This window comes from Heterocephalus glaber, unplaced genomic scaffold (assembly GCF_053883595.1).
Source record: "Heterocephalus glaber isolate CG9 unplaced genomic scaffold, H.glaber_assembly_v1.0 deba00001509, whole genome shotgun sequence".
Classification (NCBI taxonomy): domain Eukaryota; kingdom Metazoa; phylum Chordata; class Mammalia; order Rodentia; family Bathyergidae; genus Heterocephalus; species Heterocephalus glaber.
This window is the reverse complement of record NW_028258325.1, coordinates 19,070,959-19,086,377: the sequence shown is the minus strand read 5'-3', so window position 1 is coordinate 19,086,377 and position 15,419 is coordinate 19,070,959. Positions and strand designations below refer to the sequence as shown.

At 44.9% G+C, this 15,419-nt stretch overlaps 1 protein-coding gene across 14 annotated transcripts in view; it reads left to right on the top strand.

Moving 5' to 3' along the window:
* Ccdc149 (coiled-coil domain containing 149) overlaps positions 1 to 15,419 on the top strand; it is a 100,401-nt gene that overhangs the window by 39,420 nt on the left and 45,562 nt on the right. For 10 of the 14 annotated variants that reach the window (XM_013073126.3, XM_021260216.2, XM_087187412.1 and 7 more), the window contains one exon: positions 8,586 to 8,693. The exons of the other annotated variants lie outside the window; for them this stretch is intronic. In XM_013073126.3, the coding sequence (XP_012928580.3) occupies positions 8,586 to 8,693 (108 nt within the window). The remainder of the gene's footprint in view (positions 1 to 8,585; positions 8,694 to 15,419) is intronic. 14 annotated transcript variants of the gene reach the window in all.

Below are 15,419 nucleotides of genomic sequence, written 5' to 3'. Positions count from 1 at the left end.
ACCATCAGACCAAAGCAGCCGAGTAGAAATTGCAATTAAATTTGCTATCAATCACACTTCTCAAGAACACTTGGTGTTAAATTTAAAGACCCAATCCAAAAATGGGCATCTGAAATGAACAGACATTTCTCAGACAAAGAAGTAGAAATAGCAAATAAATACATGAAAAAATGTTCAACATCACTGGTCATTCGAGAGATGCAAATGAAAACAACACTGAGATTCCACTTCGCTCAGGAAAGAATGGCTGCTATCATGAAATCAACCAATAGCAAATGCTGGTGGGGCTGTGGGGAAAGAGGAACCCTGCTCCACTGCTGGTGGGAGTGTAGACTGGTGCAACCACTGTGGAAATCAGTATGGAGATACCTCAGAGAACTAGGACTGGAAGTCCCATTTGACCCCGCTATTCCACTGCTGGGGATCTTCCCCAAAGAATTAAAAGAATCATACCACAGTGATATATGTGCGCCCATGTTCATAGCAGCACAGTTTCTAATAGCTAAAACTTGGAAACAGCCCAAATGCCCATCAACTGGAGACTGGATCAAGAAAATGTGGTTTTTATAAAATGGAGTACTACTCAGCCATAAAAAATGAGAAATTAGAGACATTTATAGCTAAGTGGATGCACATTGAGGCAATACTCTTAAGTGAAATAAATAGGACACACATGAATAAATACCGAATAGTTTCTCTGGTGTGAGAAACTGAAAGTGTAAATAAGGACTAAATGTAAAATAGGTAATGTGAAATAGGAAGAAAAGGGGCAAAGGGGAAGGAAGTGGGAGGGCTAGAGGAAAGGATAGAAGGGAATGGGATTAATATGAGAAAATGGAAAAATAGGAACAAAATCTTTGTAAATAGGGAGGAATGGAGGGGTTGAAGGGAGGGCTGGGCAAGGGTGAAAAATAAGAACCAAGAGAGACTATGTAAAGGTGCAAATTTCCAATGATGAATGTCATTATATTGTATACCTAAAATGTACCAATGATTAGAATGAATAATCGATAATGTAAAATAGGAAGAAAAGGTCCAAAGGGGTAGGGGTAGTGGGAGGGGCAGGGGAAAGGAAAGAAGGGAAAGGAAAAAATGATGAGAAATGGAAAAAATGGAAATAAAGTCTTTGTAAATAGCGAAGGGTGGAAGGGGTGAAGGGAGGGCTAGGAATGGGGAAAAAATAAGAACAAAGATGCATTATGTAAAGGTACAATTCCCAATGAGAAATGTAATTGTGTTGTATACCTACAATGTACCAATAAAAGAATTAAAAAAAAAAAAAAAAAAAGAACACTTGGTGTTTCACCAAACTTTTTTTTAATGTATTCTTGCTTTAGCTAGTATTTTCCCCTATGAAAGGGGTGGATTTAAGGGGCCCGATATAAGAAACTTTTTAATGCCATGTATTTGAGCAGCATTTTCTAAATCTGGCTTCTGTTTCTTCCTCTCTCCTCCCTCTTTTTCCTTACTCTTCCTGAGAAAGTGCCTAAGTCAGGCACTTGCTTGTCTGTCTCTCTTGTTTTGTTTTCCTTTCATTTTAGAGTTCCTATTCTTATTTGTAAGTCTGCAAATCAAGAGGAATATTACAGGACTGTTCAGTCCACATGATTTTTAATTATGATGTAGTATAACTAGTCCATGACTAGATTATTAAAATGATGTGTATCTAACAAAATCCAAATATTTGGGGCAGTTTGAAGGATTGTTCTTGGAATGTTAACCCTTTCAAGCCACTGGCCTGAAATATTTAAGAACTAGGGTGAAAATATGTGATTTGTCTAGCTCCTATTCCCAGTATCTGGAATACTACAAGGTTAGAAGTCTTATCTTGCAACTTTTCTTCCAGTTCTTTCCTTTTGTTTTTATCTGTAGGGAGGTAAAGTCTTTCTTCTGCTCCCTCAGGTTTGGTGGGGGTGGGGTATGCAAATTTAAGTAACAAAAACCAGATTAACAAGAGGGAAATGCATACAGTTTTATTAATATTAATGGGAATTTGCAATTGAAATTTATAGAAAAGAAGTGAAATTCAGAGAAGCAGTCAGACTCAGCACTTATATACTATTTTAATAAAGGAAAGAGAATTTGGATTTTGAGGAATGATTGTGGGAAAATGACTAAAAAATGTATTTGAAAAATAATGAAAGATAAGAGTTATTTCAGGAAGGTTTGTTTAGGAAGACTTCTTTTGGTGCGACTCTTTCTCAGGTGAGAAATCTCTCCTTTTCCTGGTACTGGAGGGGCAGTTGACTTTATAAAGGGAAATTTTAGGCCTTGCTTTTAGGCAGCAAAGGGAGTGCACAGAACTCTTCCTAGATCTGTCTGTTCTCTATTGCCTTCAGCTCCAAATAATCCTTATGACAAAGTGGCATAATTTGAGGTGGCACCTGATCCCCCTTCTATCCATCTTTTCATTTCTAGGAGTAGGCATATCAGTGGTATTTAGTGGGTCCTTCTGTCCCCATCTAAAAGATTTAAGGCTTTTCTATACAGTTAGTGTCTTGAAATCCTTCCTTGTGAACCAGTGTTGATTACTTGATCTTTGAAAATAGAAGTCCTCACGGTGATGATCAGTGCTAGATATGACACATAATTATATTTTAAAATCTTTCATCAGTTCTTATCAGTATAAAAATCCTGTTGCATCTATAATGTAAACTGCTCTGACAAATTTTATGGCATTGTAGGGAAATTGAAAGGTTGGTAGAGGCAAGAGCTAGAGTCAAGAATGCAGTAGGACTTGAAGTCAAGGGAACTAGCCTACCTTGGTAAGGATTTTTGCAAAAAGGTGGTGAAGAGTTTGGGGTAAGAGCCTGCTTCCTTCACTGTTTTTTCTCAGCTTCACCTGTCAGTATGTATAGTCATCATCCCTATGCAGAGAGCATTTCCAGGGCAACTGAAGTCTGAGAGCAGGAACTGATTTGGACAAGAAGCTCTGGTATACATCCATTGTGACTGGGGGTTGAGTTGCTCTTTATTAAAGGAAGGTGCTTCAGGATGGAGAACTACAGTATACTTTTGGCCTCAAATTTCCCCACTTTGCTGTATTTCCATCCAATTTCTCTTCTCTATCACCAATTTAATCGATAAATTCTGTATTGAGCATCTTTTCTACTACTGGTATGAAATACCTGAAACCTGAAACTTACAGGGGGAAATGGTTTATTTTGACTCATGATTTCAGAGGATTCAGTTCATGGTCGGCTGGCTCCAAGGCAGAAACATCATGGCAGATGAGCGTGGTAGAGCATAACTGTTCACTTCATAGCCACTGGGAAGGAGTGCACAAGGGAAGAGATCCAGTGAGAGATACACCCTTCAAAGTCACACCCCCAGTGGCCCACTTCCTTCACAATTGGGCACTGTGTCCTGACAGCATGTTCAGCCATGAATATTGGTGGATTAATCCACTGAGGAGTATAATGTCCCCAGGATTCGGTCACTTCATAATCTGGTCAAGTTAACAATTAAGTTTAACCATCATAAAGTCCTACCTAGAAAGAGTGACTTTGATATGCTCGTATTCTCCAGCCATCTATCACTGTAGTCAGAATTCCTCTATTATCACAGAGAAAATGGCAACCTTGAATGTCAGCCCTGGGTTGATTTGCTTATTTAAAAGAGACTTCTTTCTAAAGCTCTGCACATTTTGCTATTGATTCTGGCCCCTGCCCCAGAGATGGAGAGGAAATAATCTCATGGTTCTGTTTTCCATTCCTGTGAAGCCCTGTCTAGTCCTAGGCAGTCTCTACCTTTTTCTCTGACATTTCCTTTACATAGCACCACTATTCTAAACCGATGGTCACAGAGTTCTTCTCAATAACACAGAGGCAAAATGAACTGCATAGCTGATAAATTCTAAGCAGGCATCACATGTTTGCTTGATGGATTGGTGGAGTGAGTATGTGTGAGTCATGGGTGTTATTTTTGGTCAGAAGAATTGTGTTAACTTTCCTCCTCTATTCTGAGCACTCTGAAATTTTCCTCCTCTTCTTCTTCTTCTTCTTCTTCTTCTTCTTCTTCTTCTTCTTCTTCTTCTTCTTCTTCTTCTTCTTCTTCTTCTTCTTCTTCTTCTTCTTCATTTCTTTTCTTTTCTTTAAGATATATGTCAAGGAATTAGGTACCATATCAGAATAGTCATTTTCTAGTTTTCGAAGTTATTGTTTTCAAGTTGAGGATGTAGAAGGCTTGAGTAGAAAAGAATTGTGTATTGACAAGTAATCCAGCCTGTTAAATGTAAAAGAAGATTAGTCACCTGCTTTGAGGCAGTGGTGCCTCCCCCAACCCACTGTACCCCAGGGGTCAAGTTTAAAGCTGTGGGATGGGGGTAGATTTGCCATGAACTAGTGTGTAGGCACTGCAACGTTAATAGACTGTTGTTTTGTGGGCAGTGTAGACCTTACTGTGGTAGTCTTCTCTTCAGCCAGGCTGTGGAGTAAATAATGTTTGGTAATCACAGCCCTGGGTCTCTAAATCGATGTTTCCCAAAGCAGCCGGCCCTGTGGCCCAGGTTTCTCTGGAATCTTTGACTGATGTTTCCTCCCTGCTCTCTGCTCTGTGGCCAGATACCTGGGGGCATCACTGAGCTGGGATGCATTTCAGGGGGAGGTCCAAGGCCTAGCGTCAGGCTGCAACCTCACTGTTTCCGGTCTGTGACAAGATGGGTACAGAAATTGAAAGTGAGCAATCAGGGACTTGTAAAGTAACCGGACAATGTGGTTTTACCTCTGTTGAATCTAACAATAAACACTTAGAATTTTATCTTGATGTCTTCTTAAATTTATTTTCCTAGTAATTCTTGCTTATTGCATTTTATGAAAGTATTGATCAGTGATGGATTGAAGGAGGAGGACTGATCTTTCAAGACTGATAGACTGAGTTGTTTGGATATAGCTTCTGGAGTCACTGAATGCCAGGGTCTTCCCACCCCCGAAGGGCAGAAGCCATTACTGACTCTAAAAGGGAAGGTTAGGGAAGTAGCAGAATTGTTTTCTTTTTTCTGCCTTTCCTCAAGTTTTCATCATTACTCTTAGAAGCATCTGTCCTGCTCTGTGCAGGGGGACAGAGTGTTGCTCCTCTCCCCAGGTGGCAGTGCTGAGATCTATCCACAGCAGGCTCTGGGTGTGGGCTCCTTCCCAGGACTGTCACTCCTGCCTGCCACTGTCCCTCCATGTGGCGGGGGGGGGGGTGCTCCTGCAGGAGAGGATCAGAGAGCTAACATCTGGGGACGTTCTGGAGTTCTGTGAAGGTTAGACATGTCACTCCTTGATACCTGTGCTCCTGAGGGAGACCAGTGGGTGGGAGGCAGGGAACCAGGAGACGTCAGGGAAAAACTAAGCCAGCTCTAGACTTTATCGCAGCCCCTGGATCCAGCCCGCCTCTGGATCTGAGCTGTTCTCCAAACAGACACCTGTGGTGAGTTGGGGCAGAAGGACAGATGGAAGCCCATTGGCCGTTTCCTGTCCTGAAACTTTCCCCCAGGATACCTGCAGACACTTTCTCCTTTTTGGAGTCTTGGTTTTATGAGGCCGTACCCCGCCCCACTATTCCCTTTACCTGCTTTATTTCTCCAGAGCCCTTCGCATCCAGCATCCTGAGTCATTATTTACTCCACAGTAATATAATGTAAGTAAAGCAGTGAGATCAATTAGATGTAAGCTTACAAGGGCGAGGGGTTTTGTCTGTATTGTTCACTGCTGTATGTCCAGAGCTTAAACGGTGCCTGGCACATAGTAGGCACTCAGTACCTCTATAAAAGAATGAAGGGGAAGGGACAGGCTCACAAAGGAGCCAGCTGTGTCCAAGGTCACATCCACACAACTCTGTCCACGGAGTGCTGGACTGGAGTTGGGGAGGACACCATTAAGGGAGGTGACCAACCTTTAACCAGCCTGTAATGCTCTGTGTTCATTAGTGAATTGAAGGGTCGGGTTGCCATGTAAAATCCTGTTGTTAGCTCCACTGTACAGAAGGGGAAGATTAAGGTGAAGGACTTCATGCAAGGTCACCCAGCCCAGGGAGTGGCAGAACTGGAGGCAGCACTGTTGTTTAGTGGGGATTCATTTTCCTCTCCGTCACCACCTTTTCATCTGATGAGAACAGAAACCGGGGAAATCTGGAGCTCAAATATTACAGATAATGAGTTTTACAAATATGGGGCTGAAAAATTGGGTGCGTTACCTAGTAGCTCTTGTGGTTTGTGAGAGGAGATGATCCAGCCTTGGGGATGAGCGTTTTTCCCTTGCCGCACTCAGTGCTGGGCCCTGATTTCAGTCCTTGCCACTCGTGACTGGTTTTCCAGACCCCCCGAAGGCTGAAACCAGGACCTCCAGACAGCTCCCCGTCTCTCGTTGTAATAATATTTATGGGGCATCTACTAGGTGCTCCAGAGAGGTCAATAGAGAGAACAAAGTTCCTTGCCCTTCATGGAACTTCTATTTTAGCAAGGAGAGCGAGACAGGAAATAAACAGTAAGCAATAAACCATGAAGGAGATTATATGGTATGTTAAAAGATGGCCTGCGCCCTGGAAAATAGGAACAGTAATGGAGCGGAAGGTGCCGTGTCACAGCAGGTGGTCCAGGTGGGCCCTGTTGGACGGTGACCTCCACGTGAGGGCCTGAGCGAGGCCGGGGAAGGGCTGGAGGCTGGGGGAGAGGGGACAGAGAGGACAGTGCCCGAGCTGAGGAGGCACCTGGCCTGGTGTGGCGGGGGGCGGGGGAGAAAGGAGGTGAGCATGAGCAAACTGGGAGGCGCCAGGACGTCCCCACCAGTGGGGTCTGGGGAGCGAGAAAGGGAAGAGGGGAGGGAGCCAGCCTTCACCTTTCTCTTCCTTCCTCTTTGTCCTCTTTTAGTACCCAACAGAATCAAGTAGTCAGCCTGAAGTCTTTCGAGATTTAGCTGCTTCGGGTGGACTAGTTCTCTACTGTCTGGGTTTGGGTAGGACAGCTGTAACATGGGGGAATCTATGAACAGCCTTCAGGATCCCATCTCCCTCCTCGTCTGTCCTCCCAACCAACCCATGAGCCAACACACACCACCAACAGCTGACTGCCTGCCTGTCCCAAACCCAGGCACTTGCCCAAGTGGTCTTTGAGTTTCCAACCCACCTGTGGGGCACAAGACCACCTTTCCACCAAAACCCTGTGTTTCTGTTCTTGGTTTTTGCAATACTGGGAATTGAACCAAGGTCACTGCTCATGCCAGGCAAGTGCTGTACCTCTGAGCTAAATCCCAGCCCTTTTTGTTTTATTTTGAGACAGAGTCTCACTTAGTTGCCCAGGCTGGTCTTGAACTTATGCTCTTCCTGCATCAGCCTCCAAGGAGATGGGATTTTAGGCATGCACTACTGAGCCCAGTTCCTGTCTACCCCTTTCTAGGAGTCTATCGACCTGCTTGCTTCCTTTCTCCTTTCTTCGCTGATCCATCCTGGATCTTTAAAATATTTGCTGTCCACATGGACTTGACGCCATGCACGTGGAAGTGAGCAAGGGGCAGACACTGCCGGTTGCTGGCAGCATCCCCGTTCAGTTAGGTGAGAATGTGATCGGCCAGGTGAGAATGAGCCTAAGTGACACCACAGAGCAGGAAGTCTGGGATGGAGGTGGAAGGGCAGGTATGCCGCCCCCGTGGGTGTCAGCGTGCAGCTGGGGGAGCAGGGATTCCTGGGGAACCAGAGACCAGGTGAGAGTGGAAAAAGGGGCCTGCAGCAGGTGCTGTGGCCAGGGGTGAAGCTGCATGGTCAAGGTGGCTAGGAGGGCACCATGCGGGCTGGAGAGACCCTGCTGTGGGCAGGGGCATAGTTTAGGGAGGGTGGCGTCATGGAGATGGGAAGGTCCAGTGGTGGTGTGGCCCCTGGGTACCAAGGGAGCTAGAATAAGGGAATGAGGCAGTGGGAGCCAGCCCAGGAGGCTGAAGAATCACTTCTGGACCCTGACATTGGAACTTTTTGTACATCACCAACCTCTTCTTTGGCTGCCTCTTAAAATTGGGATCAAAATTCTGGGCATTATCTGGGCATGGTTGTGCATGTCTGTACTTCCAGCACTCAAGAGGCTGAGGCAGGAGGATCACCATGAGTTCAAGGCTAGCCTGGGCTACATAGTGAGACCTTGTCTCAAAACAAAACAAAACAAAGAAAATTCTGGGCATTGAGATAGCAAAGAAAGGCTCATTAAATAATATATATTCGAAGGAAATTTAAAAATACCTGTCTAAAGAAGGAAATAAAGCTTTTCCTACATTGTGGTCCAAACTGTAGAATTAAACTCTGTGTCCATTTTCAAAATGGACATTTTCGTGCTGAACTCTTAGAAAGTTTTGAAATAGTCAGGTACAACTGACTCCTGCATCACATATCCCAGCACTCTGTGTGGGCCCTTGTGGGAATAAAGAGCATCCCTAAATTGAGGCCAGGTTTATCTCCCATGCGATTGTGGTGCTGTGATTTGCACACTCGCTGCACATGTAGATGTGTTTACTCTGATGGGCTTCGTGGGCTGGGGCCCCCGCAGCAGAAGGCCCAATCAGCCCCACATTTATCTACTTCTGTGTTTCTGATTGTGCTTTATAATGTGTTGATGTTTCCAGGCCAATCTTGCACAACTACTGAGAGATTCTCAGGAACGAAATAAACATCTGGGAGAAGAAATTAAAGAACTTCAGCAAAGGCTTGGAGAGGTCCAGGGCGACAATAAGGTACCGTGAATATACAAAGGAAGAGAGCTCTGCTAACGCATCAGAGGTCTATCTATGTAGGGCACATCAGAAAAACGGAATGTAGCATTTATTGAAAATTTTGTTAGAGATTTTTACATTTGCAATGAAAATTCAGCTTAGTGCTTCTTATCTTTATTATATCCCTTTTGTGTGTGTGTATGCAAGCCAATGTGTGTGTTTCTGGTTTGCTCTAAAATATTGTTGCAACTGCCGTAGAAGTTTCATTATGTTCAGCTTGGTGGTGAATAACATTGTGGTTGAGGGTGAAATAAAACTCAAATGCTATACTTTACCCCTTCTATACAAATAATGGATTTGTGGCTCAGATGATTTGGAATTATTCACATTCAGTTTTGAATTTTAAGTAGTCATCCTACTAATTATGTTCACATAACCAATTTATTTTATTGCTAAATTTGGCAATTTGTATGGAACATTGCTCAAAATCCACTGCTTGGTATTAATCAAACTCCCCTGTTGGCAACGTTAATTATAAAATATGAACTCATAAACTCCAAACTAAATGTGTGCACTCTTTCTTTCTCCCAGCTGAAGCTATGAACAAAAGTACAATTGAGAAAGGGAAGAAAAACTGCCGAAGTTTAATTCTGTCCCCCAAAATAATTTCCTGTTTTGCCAAGATAGATTTATTTTCAACTCCTTGCCAGAGGCAGCTTTTGCAAGAGAGGGCGTGCGTTTTCGATTCAAGAAAATGATATTGTGTGGGGGTTCAGGGGAGCTTTCTGGGGAAATGTTTTCTAGATGTTACCAAATTCCTTGACAGATGATGGTGACTTTCATTTTTGCTGGGAATTGTTGGTTATTGGAAGCGCCATTTTGAAAGATGCTCATTCTTTAGAAACTGCACAGAATTGCCTGGAGAGAATACTTTTACTGCAGGAGATCAGAGAACTTGGTGCCTACTGCTGGGCCAAGCAACCTGGCCTGAGGGCATTTATTCCACCGGGAAGATGTGGTGGTTTAGATATGGTGTATCCTTGACGAAGGTGCTGGGAATTGGCTCCCAATGTAAGAATATTAAAAGGTGTTGGAACTAATGGGGCTCTGAGGGGGTGACTAGGGCCCAATCACCCTCATGAAGGGACTAATATGGTCTCCCAGGGTGGGGTAGATCTCCCAGGAGTGTATTCATTCCTATAAGAGCCAGTTGTTATAAAACAAAAAAAAGAAGGTAGATCGGTCTCCATGTGAGCTCTTCCACGTACATGGCTCATCCCTGCACTGCTCTCTATGTCTCCTCACCACGTGATATCATCTGCCATGTTATGATGCAGCCATGAGGCCCTCACCAGAAGCCTGTGCTCTTGGACCTCTGGAACTGGCAGCTAAATAAGCCTTTTTACTTTATAAAGTACCCAGATTTGGGTGTTTTGTTATAATAATGGAAATGAATGAAGACAGAAGCCTTCCTTACGTAGCCTTTTCTTCATTCTGTCTGCCTTCTAATTTTTTTTCTTAAACCTCTTACTTAACATAAATTAAAAAAATTAGCCTCTCCTATTCCTGGTCATAAAATAGGAAGTGAGAGAGGATGCCCAGGAAAGGTTTTAATGAAAACCAGACAGGGTAATCAGCCTTGCATGTGGTTTTCGCCATCATTACGAAGGTTCCAGTTCAGCAGCCTAGGTGCTTGGTCAGTAATTAGAGGCCAGACCTTCTCAGTCACTTCCTCTAGCAATGACAGCAAAGCAAGGTTTTCTAGAGAACAAAATGTATGTAGTCATTTCTTTAAGCTCTTAACAATACTAGAGGAATTTTGGAGATGTCATAAACCCACTGAAACAGTTTAAAGGTATGATTTAGGGATTCATGGTTCTTTTTGGCTGATTTTTTTTCTGTTTCCTTTTGTCATTCTGAGCTACCCCTGACCCCAGCTTTCTTAAATACCTCTCAGCCTCACCTCTGGGTTTTTGCTCATTGTTTTACCTTTTAAGCATGAGGAATTTTAGGAATTGATGTTGGCTACTGATATTTCAAGGCAAAAGAGGGAAGACATGTGTGTGTGTGTGTGTGTATGAGTGTGAGTCTGCATGTGTGTGTTTGTGTGTATACATGTGCAGGCATGCACATACCACCACACCAAGCCTAGGACTTCTCTTACATTGTCAAAGTCTGAATGTCCTGATTGGCTTGGGCACTGGGTCTCTATTTCTGCAGCGAGACACATTTATCAACTTTGTTTGCTCACCCAAGGTTTAGAATTTAGTGACTTGTTTCATGGCCTGTGAAGTAGTTTCCCTGCCGAAAGGTGAAGGGAAGGCATACTAGTGTTCAGCAAACCTCTCACTCAGCAACTGGTCTCTCCTCTTCAAACAAAACAAAACAACCCCAAGACTGCAGTGAGCTTCAGAGGTGCCATGTGGTCTCCCTCGCACCCAGAGTTACAGGGCTAGCTTATTTTAGGCCTCTGTGAATCATGATCCCTCGCCCCCCAGCTCAGCCCCTATCCTTAACACAGAGGCCACATTCCTCGCTGGATGGTGGCAGCAGCCTTCGGGAGGAGCCGGAAGCCTCAGTTCACAGCTGCCTGGGACTGGGTGGCAGAGAAGGGGTTCACCCTTTGGGGGTTTTGTTGCTTGGGTTTGTTGCATTTTTTTGATTGGTCATTTCACTTGCTGCTCCATACCTTCCAGCACCTTCCGGACCCAGGTCACCTTGTCCTTGTGATGTGTTCCCTGCTGATCTCTCCAGCCCCATCCGTGCCAATTCTCCTCTGATACTTGTGCTGATTTCCCCTTTGCTGTGCAGTTTGTTCTGTCTGGAATACTTTTCCCCTTGACTTCTCCTGCAAGCTCCAATTCATCTTTCAGGACACAGGTCAAATAGAGCCTTTGCCAGCCCTTGGGTGCCAGTCCCAATCATGCCCACAGAGCCCCACTGTGCCCCTCAGCTGGTGCTTGTGTGGCAGCCCTAACCCTGAGGTCACTTGTTTGCAGGCCAAATCTCACATGTGCACTGTTGTAGCCATAGGAATTAGCCTTAGTTCCCATACTCAGTCTTTAAACAGCCTCTGTTGAAGAAATGGAGTGAATGAATGAACGAATGGAATGAGCAATCAGGGGAATAAAAAAAGAGCAAAGTGATTCAAGGAAGAGGAAAAGAAAAAGAAAGAGAGAAGGGGTCTGACTCATTCTGGTCAGCATCCGCAGCTCACTTTTAAATAGTTGGAAATTTGGAGAAAGGAGCTAGAAAAGCAAACTCTTCTAACAAGAGGGAAATAAAAGCAGCCGGAGATAGGCGGCCTGGGGCAATCCTGCAGGCGGCTCGGTGGACAGGGGCCAGAGTCCTGCTCAGTGGCTGCTTCAAGCCCGTTCAGTTCTTGCACAGCGAACACCGTGTGGTTCAGCTCCAACTCCGCCGCCAGACAGAGGGGCCGAGGGCATCAATTTATGAGCTCTCATTAAAGTGGAAGATTTTTATCTCTGAGTTGCCATTTTAACTACTGACCCTTAGCCATATTTTGGGAGGCCCAGCTTCTAGATGTTAAGCACATTTAAGAAACAAGGTGACAGGAAATTACTTGCCTTGGATATTTTAGGGTAGACTAATTTTTCCATTTGTTCAGCTAGAGCTGTGTATCCCTCTGTGCCATAAAGCATTCCCAAGCAGCTTCCTGAAAGATTTGCTGCCTGCCCCCATCCCGGGCTTATGAGCAACTTGGCACCTGCCTGGGTCAGGGGTAGGGTTCCCCTGCCGGGTTGGGTGTCTGTAATGTGGGCTTGCAGTCCTGTCCATCTGCCATCTCTCTGTCCAGTGCCCAAGAATTTCACAGGCTCCCTGGTTTACACGAACCCCTAACCCAAGCCAGAGGAAAGGTGTGCCATGGGGAACCTACCCAGATAACTTCTGCTTCCTCAAATCTGTCAGCACTTAGAGGTTAACAAGCAAAGAGGGGGCCTCTGTGGAAGCAGGCCCATGATGCCACCAGTCTCCCAGGGAGGGCTGTCCACAGATTGTGGTGGCCCAGGGCTCGCAGTGTGTTAGCTACGAGGAAGAAGGACCAGTTCTGGGGAGAGACACACACTGTGCGGGGCCTCAGCTCTGAGAGGAGCCCGAAGAAGCAGCTTCTGGGCCTGTCTGCCTGTCTGCCTGCCTCCTCTTCTGGGTGAGGAGGGAAGAGAGGATTCAGCAGGAGGGCATCTGGAGGAGGAAGGTCTTTGAGAGTTTCAGAACCAATCAAACCAAAAAGCTAGCAATGTAAAGACCCAGTCCCAAAACAGACATCTGAAGGGAACAGACACTTCTCAGATGAAGAAGGAGAAATGGCAAATAAATATATAAAGAATGTTCAACATCACTGGTAATCTGAGAGATGCAAATGAAAACAACACTGAGATTCCACCTCACCCCAGAAAGAATGGCTGCTATCAAGAAATCAACCAATAACAAATGCTGGTGGGGCTGTAGGGAAAGAGGAACCCTGCTCCACTGTTGGTGGGAGTGTAGACTGGTGCAACCACTGTGGGAATCTGTGGAGATTTCTCAAAAAACTAAAACTGGAGGTTCCATTTAACCCAGCTATACCCCTTCTTGGTATCTTCCTGAAAGAATTACAAGCATCATACTACAGAGATATATGTGCACCCATGTTCATAGCAGCACAGTTTGTAATAGCTAAAGCTTGGAAACAGCTCAAATGCCCATCAATAAATGAATGGATAAAGAAGATGTGGGGTTTTTTCTATATAATGGAGTACTCCTCTGTTATAAAGGAGGATAGGCTTAAGACATTTCTAGCTAAATGGATGCACCTTGAGACCACACTCTTAAGTGAAGTAAATCGGACACACATGTGTAAATACTTCACTGTTTCTCTGGTGTGAGAAACTGAAAGTGTAAATAGGGGCCAAAATGTATAATAGATATTGGGAAATGGGAAGAAAATGTTCAAATGAGAAGGGGAACTAGGGAGGGGGAAAGGAAGGAAGAGAGAAGAAAAAAGAATAGAAGGAAAAAATGAGAACAAAGCTTTCATAAATAAGGAAAAGAGGGGTTGAAAGGAGGAAAGAGGAATAGGAAAAAAAGAATCACGATACATCACGTAAAGGTACAAATTTCCTGTGATGAATGTGAGCATTATGTATGTCTAAAATGTACAAATAAAAAATAAATTAGAGGGCTGGGGATTTAGCTCAGTTCTTCTACCGCCTGCCTTGCAACTGCAAGGACCCGAGTTCAATCCCTGGTAACAAAAAAAAAAAAAAAAGAAAAAAAAATTAGAAAAGCACTAGCAGAGGACACCTGAATCACAGACGTGCAGAGGTGAGCTAGTGAAAGCCCTCTGGAGGAGGAATCCTGGCCTTCGTTCTTTGCCAATTTCTACCGTGTCAGTACTGCAGCCATGGCACAGGTCAGTCACCAAAGTGAATCCACCGAACGTGGGAAGATCTGTGCCCCAGGGAGAGCCAAGCCCAGCCTGCTGCCACCGAGGGGGGTAGTGGGCTCAGCCCAGAGGTCTGTGTTGGAAGGGTTAGACCAAGGCTAACGTCCCACCTCTCCCTGTTACTGTGTGCGTGGCCTCAGGTGTTATCGTTTATTTGCACATCGCTGTGCTAATAACCACACTGGCAGTTGAGGATATATTAAGGAACGAGGTGCCCACTTTCCCGGAACTTTTATTTTGGTTGGAGACAGCAAGAACATAAGATATATAAAATCATCAGGCAGTGCTTAGTGCTGGGAAGAGAGCAAGTAGGACAGTGGGATTGAATGGCAGGGTGTGTGTGCATGCAGTATTATTTGTAAAAGCTACAGCATGTTGCCTGCCACTGGGAAGCACTCCGGAGAGGGACAGTGTTGCTGTTATCTGTAGCACAACATGGCCCGCATCCACTTTGAGTCCTGTCCTACAAGTATTCCACCAGGAGTCTTAAGGGCGTCCTTCCTTTTGATCAGCTGTTGGCAATGAACTTGGCATGGGCTGCCCCGTAGAAACAGCTGTCCAGGTGAGAAACCTGACATCCGGCATACAGAGCCCCAAAATGCCACCCTCCTCCTCCTCAGCACCCCAAATGTGGCCAGCAGCAGCAAGCGTTATTGCCTTGGTGCAGTGCTTGTCAGCGAGTCAGCAGCGATAGCTCACATCCCACAGGGACAGCTGCAGTGGGCTCTCTTGTCTGTTTGCTTTTGTTTTCTTCATGAGAAAGATCAAAGCCCCTTTGTGCAACAGACAAACACCACAGCGTGACAAGCTCAAAGCAAGGAAGCACGGGACAGATGACTGTTCCCTCTAATGTCATGCATTCTCCTTCCCGGGCCTCACTGGCAAATTTAAATTTAGCTGTTGTGAGATTGCATAGACCCAGGGCTTTGCCCTTAATAATGAGCTTTATGTCACACCAGCTGACAGGCTTTAAGTACCTCTGTTTTATCTGGTGCTGGAACCGTGAAAGGATAGAGCCGTTCTGCGAACGTACCTCTATTGACATGGGACTTCTGGATGGATTCAGCAAGCAAACCAATTAAGTCAAAGCCACCAGCCAATAAAGACAGGCCAATGAGCACGCAGGTGACTAATTAAAGTATACTTTGTTTTAAAAACATAGCACTCAGCTGTGGATGTTTGTCAGGGTCCTGAACCGGTGTGATGGGAAGCTTCGCCCGCACCAGCCCTGTCTAGCTTTGCTCTAACTGGGATCTTTACTGTGAACCCCGGGCAATGCTCGGCTGGCTCACAAGCCACCA